The sequence below is a fragment of the Acipenser ruthenus genome, chromosome 6 (genome assembly GCF_902713425.1).
Source record: "Acipenser ruthenus chromosome 6, fAciRut3.2 maternal haplotype, whole genome shotgun sequence".
Classification (NCBI taxonomy): Eukaryota; Metazoa; Chordata; class Actinopteri; order Acipenseriformes; family Acipenseridae; genus Acipenser; species Acipenser ruthenus.
This window is the reverse complement of record NC_081194.1, coordinates 47,790,718-47,811,135: the sequence shown is the minus strand read 5'-3', so window position 1 is coordinate 47,811,135 and position 20,418 is coordinate 47,790,718. Positions and strand designations below refer to the sequence as shown.

The window sequence follows — 20,418 nt, the reverse complement described above, 5'->3', positions numbered from 1 at the left end:
TAACATTAAATGTTACTTCTTATAATTATAACCAACTGCTATATCCAATGGAATTTCTTAATTTGCCAGACAGACATACAGTGGTAAATACTGCAGGTCTACCAAAATGATGTTATCCTAAGGATAAATAAATACAATTTAAAAAAATAAAGAAAAAAAGAATTGAGCAATTGAGACTGTTACCACTATTCATTTTATGATTCAGATAACACATGGGGACATCGGCGCATAGTTTGATTCTTCATATAAGTTCCCTTGTAACACAACATTCAAAATGCTCTTTATTTAAACAATCTTATCTCACACATATGAAGCACAAGGTCCACTGTCCACTGACAGCATAAAATCTTAACCTTCATATCTCTCAGTACCAGGATCTCTCAGCACCATTACAATTTAAATCACTTCAGTTTAGTTAATTATTCACTGGGGTTCTGTTTATTAATAACCGATGACAATTTCGAACGTGAATGAGTTTGGCATTCAGTAAACTCTGACACACCCAAAGTGTGAATTTTTTAACACCCCCCACCCACCCCCCAAAAAAGAAGAAGTACTACCTTTTAACCACTTCAAATTCAGATGTAAAAATGAAACCCCTTCCCAGGTACCAGATTTTGAAAATAATAATAATGTTTTCAAACCTGTAATTGCTATAAAATGTTAACATATGATAAATAAAACACAAATAAATGACTTAAACTGTGTTTTTCATTAACCCTTTATGCTGCTGTGTACTACATACCCATATTCAATATAGAGATAAAAACGTTTTTTTATTATTTTTTTTTAACAATGAAAACAAAAACACTAATAGAGATAATAACAATAATAATCAGTAAACAGTAATTATCATATAAAAATCAAACAACATCAAAACGTGTGCCAGTATCGACTTGCTCGGTGCCATTTATTGAAATGTTCAATACAACAGAACCCGGGGTTGCCTTCGCAACCACTGCACATTTTTCTTTTGTCTTTTCTTTTGTTTTAATTTTCTTATCAGACCCAGTACCTTTTTTACGGTGTCTGCTTCGCTTGTCACAAATGTGTGTACACAGCTACTTTGCGCAGGCATTGTGATGTATCTGGCTTGTGCATTGCCTGTACCCAGTGCTGTGTTTTGATAGTATTTCGTCACAGCACTGCCATTTCAAACAAAACAGCTTCCTGTTTGCAGCTGGCTTATCTGTAAAGTAGCTGCATGCTCTTCTGTTTGTACAGTTTGTATTGTTCTTGGCTCCAATCCTCTTCATCATAATCGCTGAGTGATAAGTTAGCATCACTGTCGCTGGTATCGAAATCCTCCGAACCATTGTCACTCCCATTGCTCGTTATAGAAAGACCACATACGTTGCCATGTTTAGCTTTTGCAAAAAACTATATCAAACTATAACTAAACAAGTAAAACTAATAATAAATCAAAAATAATAATTTAAAACACTATATATATATATATATATATATATATATATATATATATATATATACATACACACACACAGTGCCTTGCAAAAGTATTCAGACCCCTGACCAATTCTCTCACATTACTGAATTACAAATGGTACATTGAAATTTCGTTCTGTTTGATATTTTAAAACACTGAAACTCAAAATCAATTATTGTAAGGTGACACTGGTTTTATGTTGGGAAATATTTTTAAGAAAAATCAAAAACTAAAATATCTTGCTTGCATAAGTATTCAACCCCTGTGCTGTGGAAGCTCCCAGTTTACACCGATGAAAGAAATTGCCCTAACGAGGACACAATTACCTTACCATTGGCCTCCACCTGTGAACCATTAAAGTTGCTGTCACATTTTCTGGATAAAAACCCCACTGCTGAAGGATCATTGGTCAGGCTGTGAATCTGAAGGAAAATGAAGACCAAAGAGCATTCTACAGAAGTTAGAGATAAAGTAATACAAATGCATAGATTAGGGAAAGGGTACAAAATAATATCCAAGTGTTTGGATATCCCAGTGAGCACAGTTGGATCAATAATCAGAACGTGGAAGCTGCATCACACCACCCAGGCACTGCCAAGAAAAGGCCTTCCCTCAAAACTCAGCGCTCAAACAAGAAGGAGACTTGTGAGAGAAGCCACAGAGAGGCCAACAATCACTTTGAAGGAGCTACAGAGTTCAGTGGCTGGGAGTGGAGTAATGGTGCACCAGTCAACCATATCAAGAGCTCTGCATAACACTGGCCTGTATGGGAGGGTGGCAAGAAAGAAGCCGTTACTCAAAAAGTACCATCTGAAAGCACGTCTGGAGTTTGCCAGAAAGCATGATAGTGACCCAGCTGCGATGTGGGAAAAGGTTTTGTGGCGCAAACCTAACACTGCCCATGCCTCAAGACACATCATCCCTACAGTGAAGTATGGTGGTGGCAGCATCATGCTGTGGGGATGCTTCTCATCAGCAGGGACTGGGCAGCTTGTTAAAATTGAAGGAAGAATGGATGGAGCAAAATACAGGGAAATACTGCAAGAGAACCTGCTTCAGTCCACGAAAAAACTGAAGTTTGGGAGGAAATTCACCTTTCAGAAGGACAATGCACAAGGCCAAAGCAACATTGGAGCGGCTCAAGAACAAAAAGGTGAATGTCCTACAGTGGCCCAGTCAAAGTCCTGATCTCAATCCCATTGAGAATCTGTGGCACTATTTGAAAATTGCGGTCCACAAGCGTCGTCCAACCAACCTGAACAACCTGGAGCAAATCTGCCAAGAAGAATGGGCCAAAATCACTCCGACACTGTGTGCAAAGCTGGTACATACTTACCCCAAAAGACTTAAAGCTGTTATTGCAGCGAAAGGTGGCTCTACCAAATATTAATGTGTGGGGGTTGAATACTTATGCAAGCAAGATATTTCAGTTTTTTATTTTTCTTAAAAATATTTCCCAACATAAAACCAATGTCACCTTACAATAATTGATTTTGAGTTTCAGTGTTTTAAAATAAAATATCAAACAGAACAAAATTTCAATGTACCATTTGTAATTCAGTAATATGAGAGAATTGGTCAGGGGTCTGAATACTTTTGCAAGGCACTGTATATACTTGTAAAAGCTGAATGGCTTCCTGCAATATATCTCAGCCTTCTAAACACCCACAGCTACAGACTGGAATTGCTACATGACACACAATTGGATAAAAATGTCACCTGACCCTCCCCCAACTTTCACTGCACATTCCACAGTACTAGCACTGCTTTAGAGAATGAAACCTGAAACGTTAGACTGAGAAACCCATCATAGAATACAATGGGAAACTTGACGAATGCAGGTACGGCATGGTACTGTAAGTGGGTTTTCAATTGACATACGTGCGTACGTCATGGTGTTGAAGTGGTTAAAAGGAAAGTCATTCCTAATCAGCATGGATGCCAAACTGCTTACTCCAGTCTAACAAGATATGTATTGCATTTAGACCTGGCAACCAACCCACTATCAGGACAACAAAATGCTGCACCTCATAGGACTATCCTGGTGGTCAAATTCAAACTCTAAATATATTGATCATTAATTAAATTCCTTCCCAGATCACCTCTTGACTCGCCATTAAATCAATTACAAAATGTCTTGGTGCCGGATAGCTGTTTGTACTTCAATATTAAGTTGATAAATTATACCAATGCATTCTAGCACATATACAGATTTGAAAGATTAATTAGAGTAAATGTAATAGAACAACAGCAAAGCACTGTAGGGGGAGGTCATGACATAAGCACACCCAAGTGGGATTTGATGAGACTCTTGCCACTGCTTTATATTTAGGGCTACTGATTTTCGGTTTTAACCGATAAATCCCGATACAAAAAAATGAAAATTGGTGGATAGCCAATAAACACCGGAAAGCACCGGAAAAACTGTGGAAATGGTTAATCAATTCACGTTGACCCTATTCCCATACAAAAATAAAACCTACAACAAAAATAATAATAAATACATTTCCCAGTGCTGCTGGGCAATGTCCCGCCTACCTGACTTGCATCTATCATTGATTTGTTCTCAATACTTTAAACCCGCCCCATCTACTGAGTGACAGCACATTCCTACATTTCTATTGGAGACTCCGCTTGCGAGATTTAAAATGAGATTACAATCAGGATGGAGGCTTGTTAGCGGGATTTCAAGCTGTTTTACAGTTAAGATACAGAGGATTTAAAACAGAATTGTGGCGAAATGTACAAAAATGCCTACACACAAAAACCCCAGAAGAATGTGCCTGTGACCATAGGGATTTCGTTGTGGAAGACAGCAATGGAAAGAAGGTACAACTTAAGTGTGCAAGTACTGTCGAGTTACTATACATATTTTGACACAAAAAAAAAAACGCTCACGCATTTTGAAAAGTAACCGAAAACACTAATTTCATACAGTATATCAAAAACGAAAGCCCCGAAAAAAAATGATTTACATAAAACTCGAAAACAGCTAAAAGTAAGCACCGAAAAATACAATTAATAAAACCTGAAAAACAGAAGCCTTATTTATAATGTAACCCTGGGCTGTGGTTACAGTATACCATGGTATTCAACACCCCCAAGTGCATTATTGCTTAAGTATACATGCTCAACCTTTTAATGAATAAAGACTATGTTCTTTTGCCAAAGGCTTCCCCCACATGGAAAAAAAAGAGTTTAATTGCTAACACTGTATTTGTGCCTGAACATTTGTAGTCTGTTCATGAGATGAACTGCCATATACCTCAGCACAACACAACAAAATAAGAACAAACTTTCACCCAAATCCTTGTTTATACAGCAGTCAAACCTGTTGATTTGCTGTCATTAACAAGAGTCTGGCAGGATTTACTTTATTTTAACCCTTATCCCTAGTATATGTCCTTGGTGTAGGTATGAGAGAATGTAGAAATGTGATCTTCTCCCTGAATTTCATAATATTTGGGGATTTCTGCTTTCCTATTTTGAAAAACTGTGTCGAAAGAGAGGCTGTGGGCATCATTTTTTAAATACTTGGGATGGCTTTGTGGATTAAGTCATATTTCTTTGTAAACAATCAATTGCAATACTATGAAAACGCTTTAGGTATGTGACACATTATTAATTGGATTCTCCCTTGCACAGGAAGTGGGGTTAATTTATTTTTTGGTATTATATGTTTTTTAATTCAAAATAACGTTTGAACACCATTACAATACCCTGACATAATCTTAGTAGAACTGTTTAATTTAACATACCACACAGCACTGTCAGCACAATGACAACTACCTGAATGTGGAAGAAATAATGCACACTGGCCCCTGTGCCTTTGTTTCTTTATTTGCGTTATTCTTTATGTGTTAATAAACGTGCGCATTAGTGCTTTCAAGGCAGCTTTCCTGATTTCGAGTCTCATTCTTGAGGCTATCCTGTCACATGTGGTGTCAGGGTGGGATAGTGCTCCCAGGAGACTCAGAATCTAGAAAGCTGCAGTAAAAGTTGTGTTTGATCTCCTTGTCTGTTTGATCTTGGCTGCCTTCAACCCCATATGAAACCATGGCAACTCTTACCCACTCAATGAAACCCACTTACCCATTTCCTGCCGGGTGCTGCAGACTCCGACGCCATACTGTCTTGTTGTGTCTGCCACAGTCGTCAAGAAGTTGGCGTTGTTTTCTGCGAAGCCCAGGTAGTTGTACGAACCCATATTAATTACATTTTTGATAGTTTTTCCAGTGTTTCTGAAAGAAAAAGTACATTAAAATCTAATCATCCTTTCATTATGATACAGCTACCAGTGAGGAAATTGATCATCTACCTAGTTTGTCAGTACTGTTTCAATACCTGCTAGAGAATAATCTATATGTTTAATTTAATTTGGCTATAAATAATGGTTCTGCAGATTTACTGCTACTCTGTTTTAATACTTATTACCTATAATAAACAGAGTACATTTTTACTTTGTAGGAAAGATTATCAAACCTTTTGCTCATTAGTAGTCCAGTTGTTTTTTTAATGGGTTTTTGTAATTGTGCCAATAACAATTTGGCGCAAAATCTGGAATCTATTTCAAATGGTGTCAAATATATTAATATATGTCCACTTTATAAATTATTTTTCAGTAGAAGACAATTATTAAATTGGGTAATCCTAAGATTTTTTCTGTAAACATATTTCTCGGTGCCATTTATTTTTGTTTAAGTGAGTTGATTAGATAACTTGTACAGTACACATTTCCAATTTAGGGAAATAATCCTCATTGTATGATTTTTCAAGGACAAAATCTGTCATATTTATTGTTTTGAAGGTTTAAAAAGGGAAAAAAAGTATTAAATCAGAAGACAAACATTTCATAATAGTAAACTTACTTCAGATGCCACTCATTCTATGAACAACTGTCTTTTCCGTTGATTTCCATTCCTCAACAGAGAATTAGTGGTTGATATCAGGAGAAGTTACCGATTACAGTGCATCAAAACCAATACAGCTAATTTTGACAATATTTTAATGATTGTTTAGTTTCTGTGACGAGACTGCTTTCTAACAGAATGCTAGTGGACTGAGTCAGAGTGGATGGAATGCATGCGTGTTGAATGAAAAGCAGATACTGAGTACCGGTGAGGACCTATGAATATGTAACTTCATATTTTGTTAACCACTCATACCAAAGATCAAAAGTGTGTTTTACTTGGTTTGCCTGAAGTATTGGATGCTCAAGATCAGATGCCAAAAAATGAAAATATCTTCATATGCAGACTAGAGTACCTGAAAGTCCAGTTGTAGTCGTCAGAAACACGTTCCACCAGATCAAACTGTGGGCCTGGAAGACTGCAGATTGGCCGGTTCCAGTTATCTCGCACCCTCATGTACAGATTCCTTGTGTAAAAGTTCTCAAAATCTTGGTAAAGTGGTACAAAATCCTATTATTCAGGGAAAGAGGTTAATAGATTATTAGCATTCTTGATATCTTCCACTTTCTCTTCTTGATTCTCCAACATTTCAAATAATTTTGCACCAAGGGATTCAAAGGCCAAACTTGGTAAAACAACAGCAAAATAGGAAACAACAAAGCCTTGAAATGAAGTGCCTTTTCATGACGAATAAAGTTTAGGATTGGGATGTTAATTACATACAAATTAAATAATGAATGAACAAAATAAGTTTCAAATATACTGCATCACACTGGCCAGTTTCAAAAGGTTATTTTTCAAGCTGTATCCAACAGAACATTGTGGCCATAGTTACACAGGATGAAAAGAACCAAAGTTCAAACACAACACATTAGCTACGCCAACAGAAAGCTTTGTAGAAAAAAAAGCTTTGTACTTTCTATTTGAGAACTCCGCTTATAAAAAATATAAACAAAAGAATGACTGCCAACATACCTTTTGTTCCTCCCTTTCTTGCGCAAGGTTACATTTTTCTAGGCCACAGGCCCTCAGAAAGTCCCTGAAGTACCCAAACAGTGTAACGACTCCGAATCCCACATATGTTAGAACGGCAACATACAGCGGAGCCTGGTCAAAGGATTCTTTAAATGGACGTTTGTCTAAGCCTCCATTTGCTTTGCCGTTGTGCTGTAAAAGTGAAAAATGTGTTACTACGAGTATTACACAGATCATATATGAGACTGTGAGCCTCATTCACGAAAGGGCACTAAACATTATGGTGCACCATAATTGCAATTGGTGTGCACGTTCATGATTTCCGTATTTACTATTGCAATTTTATTCACTATCGCGCAAAATAGTGGGCATATTATGGCGCACACTGATTTTATTGTGCCATACTATGGTAATGCGAATGAATATGTGATTTGAATGGTAATGCATGATAATGTATTCAAATGAGGCATCCTGCTCTGAATAATGAGATGAGTTTTATTCACACTGTATTTACTAAAGGCCGATAGTCGTAGTGTGCACCTTAAAGTGAGCGATAATTAGTTTGTTTGGAAACCAGGCTTTAACCACCGATAGGCACACTATTTAAATCTATTTTTCTGGGCTGAAATCTACCTGGCATCATGGAGGCATTACTTGCATTAAAGTTTTCCTATTGAGCAGTGAAAATTACCTGTAAATAAGGTTATATTAAGTGTGAATAAACGTGAATTCTTAGATTTTATTTTATAGTTTATTACACTGGTACACGTAATAGAGTAGTTAAATAAAACACTGGACCAAACAAGGTATTATAATTTCAAACAACCTCCTCCACTAGAATATCTAACTTTTGGTTTGCGTTGCCTCTGCCTGTCTGCTGCAGAGGGCTGCATCGCTCACCTTTCACAATAAGCTACTGACCAAAAGATATGCCTGGACTGCTGGGGCTTTTTATATCACGGTGGTCACGGGTAAGTCTTGGACATTATCGTGCACATTAAATGATAAATTATAAGTAAATGGGGCAGTAAATTTAGATTTATGGTGCACGTTAGGCTCACTTAATGTGCATGTTACAGCTACATTTAGTGCCCTTTCGTAAATTAGGCCCTGTATCCAGCATTTGTTAAATATCCACATGCATGTACACAGGCCTTCAGCATGTATTGTGAAAGATTAATACACACTAAATAACTGGAGGTGGGGCAGTGATACCTCCAAATATTTGATCCAGGAATTCAAAATTTTGGAATGTAGGAAAATTCTTTCACAAACATTTCAACAGGAAGACACTGATAAAGAAATTCTTATTGAAACATTTGTTAAATAATTGTATTTGTTTTTTTATTAGAATTTAGGAAGAAGGAAAAAAACCTCTCTCCCTGACTCACTACACATTTTCCTGAATAGATAATCGTCATGCAAAATATTTTATATCACAATATCGCAAGTGCAGTGGTACCCCAAATAGTATTCATTTATCACCAAAACAAAATGACTAGGTGGAACATTTGTTCTTCAAAATGGCAGACTGCACTTAAAACCTATACATTTGCATTGCAAACATGCCTGATATGTAGTAGCCATCACATGCAGTTTGAAAGCTATATAGAGACCAAGTATTTCTAAAGTACAAGTGAGTGCTAGGTACTCTAGGTTGATCCACTACCTTACCTGTAAAAGGGCTGATTCCTCACTGCACAAAATAAAGTAACCCTTTTGTTGTAAGTATTACATATAGTATATTTTGTAGTGGTGGGCAACGATATGAAAATTGTATATTGATATTGTGCACGTATTTCGATAGATAGTATGGAAGTCTTGCCAAACACAGAAAAATATAATAACACAATTGACGTTAACAGATATTTACATATGAAAAGCAATAACTTACTCTGACTTAGTGGTGCTTTGCTTCACAATATCCATGGAGAAAAACAAGGTCTTGTTATATTGTTTTACTATTCCATCATCAGCCACCTCAAAACCGAAATATTTCTATACTTCACTGCACACAGACTTTCTAGCCAATCTGGAAGCAATTGAATCTTTAGCTGCTCTGTGTGTAAAAGCTGACTCACAATGCCTCCGAAAGTATGAAGTACGGTGTCATGCCACATTTTGCAATATTTTGAGATGCATTTTTATGTTTAAAAGTACATCTAACTTATAATACCGAAAGTTCACATTTTAAAAATACATGACGCATGTGCATATCAAAAAAGAATGCAAAATGGATGGCTAATAGTGCTTAATGCAGCATGCAAATAGTGTTTGGTACCTAAATGCCAATCAATGGAATAAAATGGTTAAATAAATTTAGTGTGTGGTGTTCGTATACAAGACTGACAATGATTGATATGCACCGGGTTTGATGTATCTTAATATAAAATAAACTTAATTATACTGCGTTTGTATTGTAGCAGTATTATCAATACAAAGTATGTGTGACTGTACAGGAATTTGTTTTTTAATCCCACGATATCGCGATATGGAAATTATTATCGATATCGAACAAAGTTATACTGTAGGCGTTCATTGACCTCGCCCCGCCTTTTTAACGTTGCAGGTCTCCTTCCTGTTCAGGTATTTTAGAAATGTATCAATACAAAGCCTTTAGGCTTGTCCAAGCCTTAACCTTAACAATGATCTACAGTCTATTATCTATTATTTGGAAACAAAAAGTGCAAAACATAATCTGATAATAGAAATTTTAATTTGACTTCACCTGTACTTTTCATGTTTGTAGCCTACGAGTGTAACTTAAGCCTGATTCGACCACGCCAGTGTTATGTTGGAATTGATACAGCATTTCCGGGGTATTCGCCTCAAAGCAACACCAGACTACAATAAACCATAATATAATATTAAAATTGCTACGATCTGTCCCAAGATTCTATAGTTCAGTAAAACGCAATGATTGGACATCGCAGAAAATACAAACCATAATTGGAGTACAACTGCAAAGGGGCAGATCTTGAAAAGGCAACTTAAAAAAAATTAATTAATTGTTTATAGAAGTTCAGTGTTTTATTTCTAGGTGGTTTTCTTGAAACACTTCTGAAGGTTCAACACTGCATAATAAATCAGACCTCTTGCATCTTACTCCACTTGTATTGGTATCCCTCAGTGCTCTCTATCCAGGTCAATGTCCAATTTGAAAGACATATTGAAAGCAACTGGATGTCACACAGTTTACAGGAAGTCTAAATTGCATAGCATGTGTTAATTAGAGTTCTAACTAGAAAATACACTACCAGTACAGCAAAGAAAAAATAGGGGATTCTAAAGGCCTGGTCACAAGCGCGACTTTTGTCGACAGCAACAAAGGGACGACAGCTGTTACCGGCTTCAGGACAATGTTCTATTTTTCAGGCGACACGAGGGCAACATTTTCAATACTAGCCAATCATATTTGATAGTAGTGTCACATGATAATAAAATGGTGATGTTGATTGGTTTGAAAAATAATTACATTAATGTTATATTAATAAATAAAAAAAAGGTTCCTGTGGAGGCCATATTGCGTTTTCTTTATTTACATTATTTTTTTTACAATAAATGAAAACAAAAGACAAAAGATAAATTTTGCTGACAAGATAAAAAATGAAAAGGATGTAACGGTTGCGTTTTTTGTAACAGTTTACAAAAACAAAATGACTACTTGTTCCCACATTGTAGAAAAAAAATGTCATAAGGCTTGTTTTTTGTGCAAGTTTAAAAACAAGTGATACAATATTTCATAACTCAGGGTCGAACCCCAAACTTTTTTTTTTCTACTTCCTTATCTAACATTGCTGTTAAAGCAGCGGCAGGAGCTGTTCTTTGCAGCATGTTTACGTCTCGTGACAAAAACGTGCATTATATTTGGTTTGCATTACATTTACATTACTGAATGCTTGTCTCTTGTGTGACCACCGCTAAATGCAAGGCAACACGCAGGCAACAAATGTGTTCCTCTTGTTGCCGTCAACAAAAGTCGCCTGTGTGACCAGGCCTTAACAGTTAAGGGCCAGCATAAGTATAGTGTAAGTAAAACCTGTTTTAAAAATAAAAACCTCAAACTCTTGTCAACTTAAGGCACTGAAAAGTCTGAAGAGTCTTTAGACTATACTAGGGCAACATCTGAACTACATTAAGGTAAACTTACTGCTGGGCACCAAAGTGTACTACTAAGATGCCTGTAGCAGTACAGCAATACAGTATGCATTTGTCAAAAATCTGCTTTTCCACATAATGAAATCAAAATTTTTTACACTTAATTTGGATTGGATATGATTTATCACTCAATTGATGTTTTGTTCTATTTCAGTTGGTGTAAGGCAGTGGTGAGCAAAGTGTGGGGGGCGCGGAGGAAAAAAACAACAACATTTTTTAAAGGAAAGAAATTTTTATTTAAATACATAATTGACAGCTAATTAGTCCAAGTTTTTACCTTTCAAATGATCAGTTGACGATCACTCTAGGAATTGCAGTTGTATGTATGTTTAGCATAGGAGGCTGTGTGGTCCATTGGTTAAAGAAAAGGGCTTGTAACCAGGAGGTCCCCGGTTCAAATCCCACCTCAGCCACTGACTCCTTGTGTAACCCTGAGCAAGTCACTTAACCTCCTTGTGCTCCGTCTTTCAGGTGAGACGTAATTGTAAGTAACTCTGCAGCTGATGCATAGTTCACACACCCTAGTCTCTGTAAGTCGCCTTGGATAAAGGCGTCTGCTAAATAAACAAATAATAATGTTTAAAGTGGCGAGTGTCATTGAAACTGCAGTGAACAGAGCCGAAATGGCGGCTTCCATGTATGGGACGACAATTGTGAAAAAAAGCACTGTTTTAATAGGTGTTTTTGTCCCCCGTATTTAATGTAAATAGCATATTTCTTCCTAGATTTAACCAAAAAAAGTCCAAATTTAGCTAAATACATAAATGTTAACAAACACATTCTTAAAAGCCAGAGTGTAAGCGCAGCTCTGGAGCATACAATGCCAAATCAAACATGTCAATGGGCGTGGGCTTGCATGTTAACCCTTTGATGCCTAGGTAGAATGACCATATTTGGGCTTGAATATGACCACTTTGTGTTTAGCACTTACAAACTTACATCAGAAATTAAAACCCAATATATCTATAAAAAGGCCTTTAGTAGCTGTTTCCAATGATATAGTGTATTTTACTGCAGAATGTATTATATGTTAATACATATATATAAAAAAAATATGAGATGCTGGTACAGTAGTAGTTTTGTCTCTCTCTATGTATCTATTTAGACTAAAGTAATCTCCTGCAAGCACGCACGCACACACACACACACACGGAGGATAAATAAACCCAAAAACATTCAACACGCTTTTTTAACCCTTTGCGGTCCTATGTCGGACCAGGTCCGACATTACAATTTTCCCTTTCCAGTCCGACATCATCAAAAAGACGTAAAACACAGGTCTCTAGTCGTTTTTTCTCTGGAAAAAGCCGAGAAAACCATTCAATGGCCGAGTGAGACCGATAGGATCCGAGAGAAGCTGGAAAAAAAATATATATATATAAAAAGGGGCGTATCTCATGAATACAGACAGCCCCAGCACCACAGAGATAACACGGACATAAACAAACAAGATAGCTGCTTCTGCATCCACGCTCAAAGAATATCATCTGCAGAGCTTTTTGAGATGTTATAGTCATAAAATAATGACTTGGATCACATTATTGAGGAGTTTGGTGATAAAACGAGTGATCAGGAGATGATTTATCGGTATGCACGATTATGAACAAGTATGTGAAAAATATAGTGAACAAGGGGTGGGGCGGGGCTGGAGATGGAGTACTGAGTGTCCTGTTGATATGCAGTGCCTTTTAAACCTGTTTTACTGTGAACAAAATACTTTTAAACAGCGCGTCTAAAATAAACTGCGTGTGTGAAAATAAATTGGACGCGCTGAATAAATGGACCGCAAAGGGTTAAAAAGTAGAATAAAGTAAAAAAATAAATAAATACAGAACACGACAGCTAGTTAGTCCAAGTACTCACCTTTCAAATGACCATGGCATGATTCTTCAATAAACTCACTGTAAAATGGTAGAGCCTGATATGATACGTCCCACCCATCCTAGCCCTAAACCAATTATGTGGAGACATGGCCCGTAGTCATGGCTATGACCCACGCAAAAAAAAAAAGATTGGTGATTGGACGGCTGAGATATGACATGAAAGGTCATCGATACTATATATATCGATTTTAGAGCGCTCCGGCAGCTAAAGGATAAAAACTTCAAAATATGCGCTGGTAGACACGTTTCCTGTGCATCACTTTGTTGACGTGTATCATCAAAACTTACACATAGGGATACAGTTTTTTTTCCTAGTACCTAGCCTTCTTCAATGACAAGGCTCAGAAACACTGATTTGTTTGCCCCATGGCTTATTTTTGCCGTGACACATCTCGGAAGAGAGAGCGCGTCATCTGTCTTTAAGCACCGAAATTAGAATGGCTTGGTGCCAAAGGGTTAAAGGCTTATGCACACCAGATGCGAGTGAATGAAAAATAATTAAAACTATTTATTTAAATGTAATGCACACCACAAGCGAAGTGAGCAGCACAAATGAAGCGAGCAAATATAGAAATAAATGTGTTATTATGGCCTTCAAGCCAGTAATCTGTGACACCTGCATGGGAAATCCGAGAAAAAGTGTGTGTAAAGTGCTGCAAGATCCAGGACTTGCTTCAACGAGTAAGTATGCTAGAAACAGAGCTGCACGAAATAACAGATCAACAGGAGTTTGCACACCCGAAATTCTTGGAAGTTTGCACCCCTAACAGACAGAAATTTGACCCACTTCAAAATTTAGATGATCAAAACCAGCATCAAGATAACAACATCCAGGACCCCATAAAAGATGCTGGCCAGGCAGCAAAAAGAACAGAGGTCATGATTTGTCAGGGACTCCATATTGAGAAACACAGAAAGTTCAGTGCGCAGTCTGGACTCTCTTACAACAACAATGTGCTGTCTTCCAGGAGCCGTTGTCACACACATCACTGAGAACGTGGACAGAATCCTAGAACGAACAGGAGATGACCCGGTTGTAGTCGTCCACATCGGTACAAACAACATTGGAAGAGACAGGCCAAGATCACTGCAAAACAAATTCAGAAAGCTAGGAAGGAAATTAAAAGAGAAGACCAAAACTGTGGTATTTCCTGGGATACTGCCGGCACCTTGCAAAGGAGCATACGGACAGTTGGAAATAAATAATCTAAATGCATGGCTGAAATCGTGGTTCACACGGGAAGGCTTCACCTTCCTTGAACATTGGACCACATTCTACAAAAAGGACTATCTATATAGGCAGGACAGACTGCACTTAAATAAAAAAGAAACCAATCTAATTGGGGGAAAGGATCCTTGAGGAGGTTCAGAAGAATTTAAACTAGAAAGGAAGGGGAGAGAAATCAACAAAAAAACAGAAGGGAGACTACATCAAAACAAGGGCAACAACTCGGGTAAGATAGCCATTAAATGTATTTATCTAAATGCTAGAAGTCTCAAAAACAAAATGTTAGAATTTGAAGCAACTGCACTAACAAGGTGTTACAGAAACTTGGTTATCTGAGAGTGATGGAGACAAACTTAATATTAGTGGGTATACATTGTATAGGAAAGACAGGCAGGACAGAAAAGGCAGAGAGGTAGCACTATACATCAAAAATAGTCTTGAAGCCCAGGTGTAATCTGGAAGAAAAAAACAACGCAGAATCAATATGGGTCACAATAATCAACAAATATTCAAAGGGTATAACAATAGGGGCATGCTACTGACTGCCAAATTCAAACACTGAACAAAATAATCTGTTATACAATCTCATGGGGCATTTCAACTTCCCCCATATAAAATGTGAAAACCCGGTGGGGAGCACGACAGACGAAATTGAAATGGTAGAAATGACAAATGACTGCTTCCTAACGCAATTTGTCAATGCACCAACTAGAGGGGAGGCATGACTTGTCTTTTCAAATAACAAAGACAGAATAACTAAAACAGAGGTTAGAGAACCATTGGCAAACTCAGATCATAACATGGTCTCATTTGAAGTGCTAGTTAAAACCCCAAAAGTAACAACTAAAGCTAAGGTTTATATTTTAAAAAGGCAAACTATGAAGGAATAAAACAGGAGACTAAAAGGAGTAGATTGGAGTTAAATAGAGAAAACATCCACAGAAAAAGGATGGCTATTTTTCAAAAATGTAGTACTAGAGGCCTAAAATAATTACATCCCAAAAGTAGACAAATCAAAATCTAAAACAAAATGGCCAAAATGGTTTAATAGATCAATTAAAAAAAATATTCAGCGAAAAAAGGCACTTTACAGAGCGTTTAAAAGGGACCAAGAACAAAGGCCAAGAGAGAGATAGAAATGAGCATTGCCAAGGGGGCTAAAACCAATTCCAAAAAGTTTTTTCCAATATTATAATAGCAAAAGAACATTCAAGGAGGAAGTAAAATGCGTAAGAGATACAAATGGCAAAATCATAGATGAAGAGAAAAAAATAGCAAATATATTAAATGGTTACTTTTCACAAGTTTTTACAAAGGAAGATACGGACAACATGCCCCACATGCCGACCTGTTCTTATCTAGTTTTAAATAACTACAAATTTACAAATGTAATACCGATCCACAAAAAGGGAGACAAAACCGAACCAGGTAACTACAGACCAATAAGCCTGACTTCTATTATATGTAAACTTATGGAAACTATAATATGAGCCCAAATGGAAAATTACCTATATAGTAACAGTATCCTGGGAGACAGTCAGCATAGTTTTAGGAAAGGGAGATCGTGTCTAACTAACCTTTTTTTGAGGATGCAACATCGACAATGGATAATTGCAAAGCATATGACATGGTATATTTAGATTTCCAGAAAGCTTTTGACAAAGTCCCGCTTAAAAGATTAATTATAAAAACCGAGTACAGTAGGGATTCAAAGAAATGCATGCACATGGATTAGGGAGTGGTTAACATGGAGAAAACATAAAGTACTGATTAGAGGAGAAACCTCAAAATGGAGCGAGGTAACCAGTGGTGTACCACAGGGATCAGTATTAGGTCCTCCGCTCTTCCTAATCTACATTAATAATTTAGATGCTGGTATAGTAAGCAAACTTGTTAAATTTGCAGATGACACAAAAATAGGAGTGGCAAACACCGTTGCAGCAGCAAAGGTAATTCAAAATGATCTAGACAGCATTCAGAACTGGGCAGACACATGGCAAATGAAATTTAATATAAAAAAGTGTAAGTTTCTGCACGCAGACAATAAAAACATGTATTATAAATACCATATGGGAGATACTGAAATTGAAGAAGGAATTTATGAAAAAAATCTAGGAGTTTATTGACTCAGAAATGTCTTCATCTAGACAATGTGGGGAAGTTATAAAAAAAGGCCACATGCTTTAGTAAGAAATGCATTAGTAAGACCTCATCTAGAATATTGTGTTCAGTTCTGGTCACCTAGCTACAATTAGGGGTGGGTTAGAGTACTCGAAATAATTATAATTACTTGAGCACTAATTTAGTACACGAAAAAATGTAAATAATATCTCTTCATGAATGTAAGTTCAATATATTGTAGCGACCCGGTCAGGTCAGGTTGGCAGACTTTTGTTTCATCTGGTCCTGCGCATTCACATGATCTGTATTGTTCTGGGGTGGGACCATACCATTAGTTTCAGTAGTGTGGTGGTGGGTGTGTGTGTGAGCTGCTGTTGGGTGTGGAACATGTCATCTAAACACCCTTGCTCTGACCCCCCCATAAGAGTAGTGGTCCGCTCTCTTCTCTGTGTGTGAGGGGACTGATAGAGCCGGAGCCTGTGTGTGTGTGTAATAGAGCGAGCGAGAAAGTGAGCGAGTTTTTAGGATAGAGACAGGAGGAAAGATTTATTGTTTTTGTGGTGTGTTCCTGACTCAAACACGGACCCTGTTTAATTAATAAAGTATTTTTGTTAGCACCTGAATCCCGTCTTCGACTCCTGCTTTGAGCCTCAAGACCAGGGGTCGTTACAATATTTTATTCAAGTATACCACCTTACCACTAGCCATGGAAGCCATTTTGAAGGGTTGAGGTTTTCAAATTTAAATTGCTCTGCGTGTCTGAAAGTTATGTTGTTGTCCGTTTATGACTTTTCCTAAATAATTACCCTGACGGTGTTTGAAAGGCAGGATCACGAAAATAAGGAAGTTATAAGCTGTGACAGGGTGCTCCTGTCACGTGTGTGGGTAACCACTGCTTAAGCAATACAGAGAGACATGGGAGGTGGAGTTGAAACGCCAGCGTAGGATTTATTAATGCAAAAGTAAATAAACAAAGGGGTCATGTGACGTTACCAGCGACACATACAGCAATCTGTACAAAAGGCAAAATAAAACACCGTACAAAAACTACAAATAAAAGGTGCCACACAGGGCGAACGCTAGCCTTATAAATGAAGCGTCCCGCTCCAGGAACCAGCTACACTACGTAACCCTCGCTATACATCACATGGGATCACTATCCCCTAAACTAACCTACTTATGAGCCGGTATTCACACAACGACTCCTGCTGCTTCATACAGCCTTAGCTGGGCATTGCCTTCACAAGTACTGCCAATCATCCACTACCCCTCCTCTCAACCAAACCCAGCAGGCAGCAAAGTCTCAATCGAGCACCCGTCTGAAAACAATCTATTAATCAAACTCCAAAAAGACACATAAAATAAACCCATTTCCCCATACAAGTTACACCAACACTAATTTCCCATTGTGCAGGGCAAATATTCTTTATATTTACATATATGCTGTATGTTATGGACCGTTGCCGAAATCAGCCCGGCGGGCTGCAGCGGGCAGATGTAGAATTAGCTTCAAATTTGATGTCATTTCAGCATCTGCCCGGGCAGTTCATCAACTGCCCACAGCCACCCGGGCTGATGGTGAAGAAAGACTTTAGTGCGTCCTGTTGTAACAAATGAAAGGCTAATGGACAGTAACACAGCAGTGTTCATCCTCTGGGTATCTACTGCAGTTCTCAATAATAGTTTGTCAGTCGAATAACTTTATTTAATCATTAGACCAACTGAATCGTTTATATTTATTTTTATTTACTTATTTTAATGAAATGCTGAGGCAAATGTCTAATTGTCTGAGATATGATGTCATCTAATGTTAGACATGAAATAATACTGTTTGAAAGTGTAAAAAATATTTTCTACAGAACCAAAACTAAACTTTTTATAAGAAAACATTTTCTTCCGAGTCAAATTGTTGTTCATATTTCTAAATATGAAAAATACAAACTTTATGCTGTCGATTAATGATAAATTAGTTTTGGCACTGTGTTCTTCCTCAGGTAACTATATTTACTGGGTGGATTTTACACGTTTAAACTTAACTGTGATTATTAGTCTCTTGCTGATATTGAATGATCTCTCATTCAAACAACACAACTCTGCTTAGAAATGTGTATTGTATTACTGCAATATGTAAGCAATAAGGCACGACAGGGTGTGGGATATACTCTATTATCCACACGCCCCAGGTCCGTTATAAGTCATGAGGCGAAGCCGAGTTAGAAACTAACAGCAATACAAAATAAACAAAAAACTAAAAAAAAACTAATAAAATCAGCATCTGCTCTGACAAGCACATGAAACAGGGAAAAGAACTTCAAGCCTAGAAAAGAAAGCACTCTCTGAGATAAAACCAGGGAGTTTAAGCCTTGATTGTAACTCATTCCAATCATGAAGAGCTGCATGAGTTATGCCCAACAGCAGTAAAAACACGAGGGACAATTAAACTAATCAAATTGCTGAATCGAAGGTTGTAATAGGAGACCGATATAGTCAACAATTCGCTTAAATAGAGGGGTGATTTCCAGATTAGGGTTTTATAAATGAGTCTGAACCAATGACATAGCCAACGTGTTTGAAGTGAGGGCCAGCCAACCAAAGAGTAGAGATGACAGTGATAAGAGACTTGCAGACGCCGGTTTTAGGTATGAGTATAACCGTGGCGGCTCTAGTGTAACGTGGCAATTTTTGTGGCAAATATAATATTGTCTGGCATTAGGTTTGAGTACTTTTTAACGCTCGAGTACTCGAGCACTAAATTACTCAAAATTCCCACCCCTATTGACAATGTTGACCCAAGGGGCTTTTTCAATTTGAAAAAAGAAACAAGGACCAAGGGTCACAAATGGAGATTAGATAAAGGGGCATTCAGAACAGAAAATAGAAGGTGCTTTTTTACACAGAGAATTGTGGGAGTCTGGAACCAACTCCCCAGTAATGTTGTTGAAGCTGACACCCTGGGATCCTTCAAGAAACTGCTTGATGAGATTCTGGGATCAATAAGCTACTAACAACCAAATGAACAAGATGGGCCGAATGGCCTCCTCTCGTTTGTAAACTTTCTTATGTTCTTATTTGCGCTACGCACTGTTTGTGTTGCAATGGACTAATCAGAAATAAGATCAAAAGGTAGTGGCTGCCAGACACTGTCTTGCTCATGCAGAGATTACCACAGAAATAAAAAAAAAGACATCAACAAAAATTGATTTATTAAAGTAACAAAAATATAATGTTCTTTATGATGCCAGTGTCAGTGGTTATAAAGACAATAAAAAGGACACCATATGGCAAGAAATAGCAGAACAACTGGAAATTGATGGTATGTCTATCTCTCTTTATTTCACCTTAATTTTAGTCAAAGTGACGGGGAGCACCACACACTGGTTTCGTATTTCTGTAAAACAACGCTTCTTTTTTTTAATAATGTTGACCAATAATAATAAGAATCACATTAGCTCTTTAACAAGCCGGTGTTATTCCCTGAACTGTTTCCTTTGTTTTAGTGTGTGGTGTAGCCATACTCTATTGCTTTGTGTTTTATTTATTTATTTTACTTCGTCTCCACAACAGTAGCCAGTCTTTTCTTGTCATGACTATCTACAGTTGTCAGTTTTTTTTTTTTTTATGTACTCATGCTGTATTCGTGTCGCTCACTCCCGTGGTGCATACTTTATTTGCTCGCTAGCTCACGTCCACAGATTT

At 37.4% G+C, this 20,418-nt stretch overlaps 1 protein-coding gene across 1 annotated transcript in view; it reads right to left on the bottom strand.

Annotated features, from left to right (window-relative positions):
• sptlc3 (serine palmitoyltransferase, long chain base subunit 3) overlaps positions 1 to 20,418 on the bottom strand; it is a 72,028-nt gene that overhangs the window by 47,960 nt on the left and 3,650 nt on the right. Inside the window, exons 2-4 of the mRNA XM_034017622.3 lie at positions 7,333 to 7,524; positions 6,713 to 6,867; positions 5,540 to 5,688 (exon numbers count right to left, since the gene is read on the bottom strand). Coding sequence (XP_033873513.3) covers positions 5,540 to 5,688; positions 6,713 to 6,867; positions 7,333 to 7,524 — 496 coding nt within the window. The remainder of the gene's footprint in view (positions 1 to 5,539; positions 5,689 to 6,712; positions 6,868 to 7,332; positions 7,525 to 20,418) is intronic.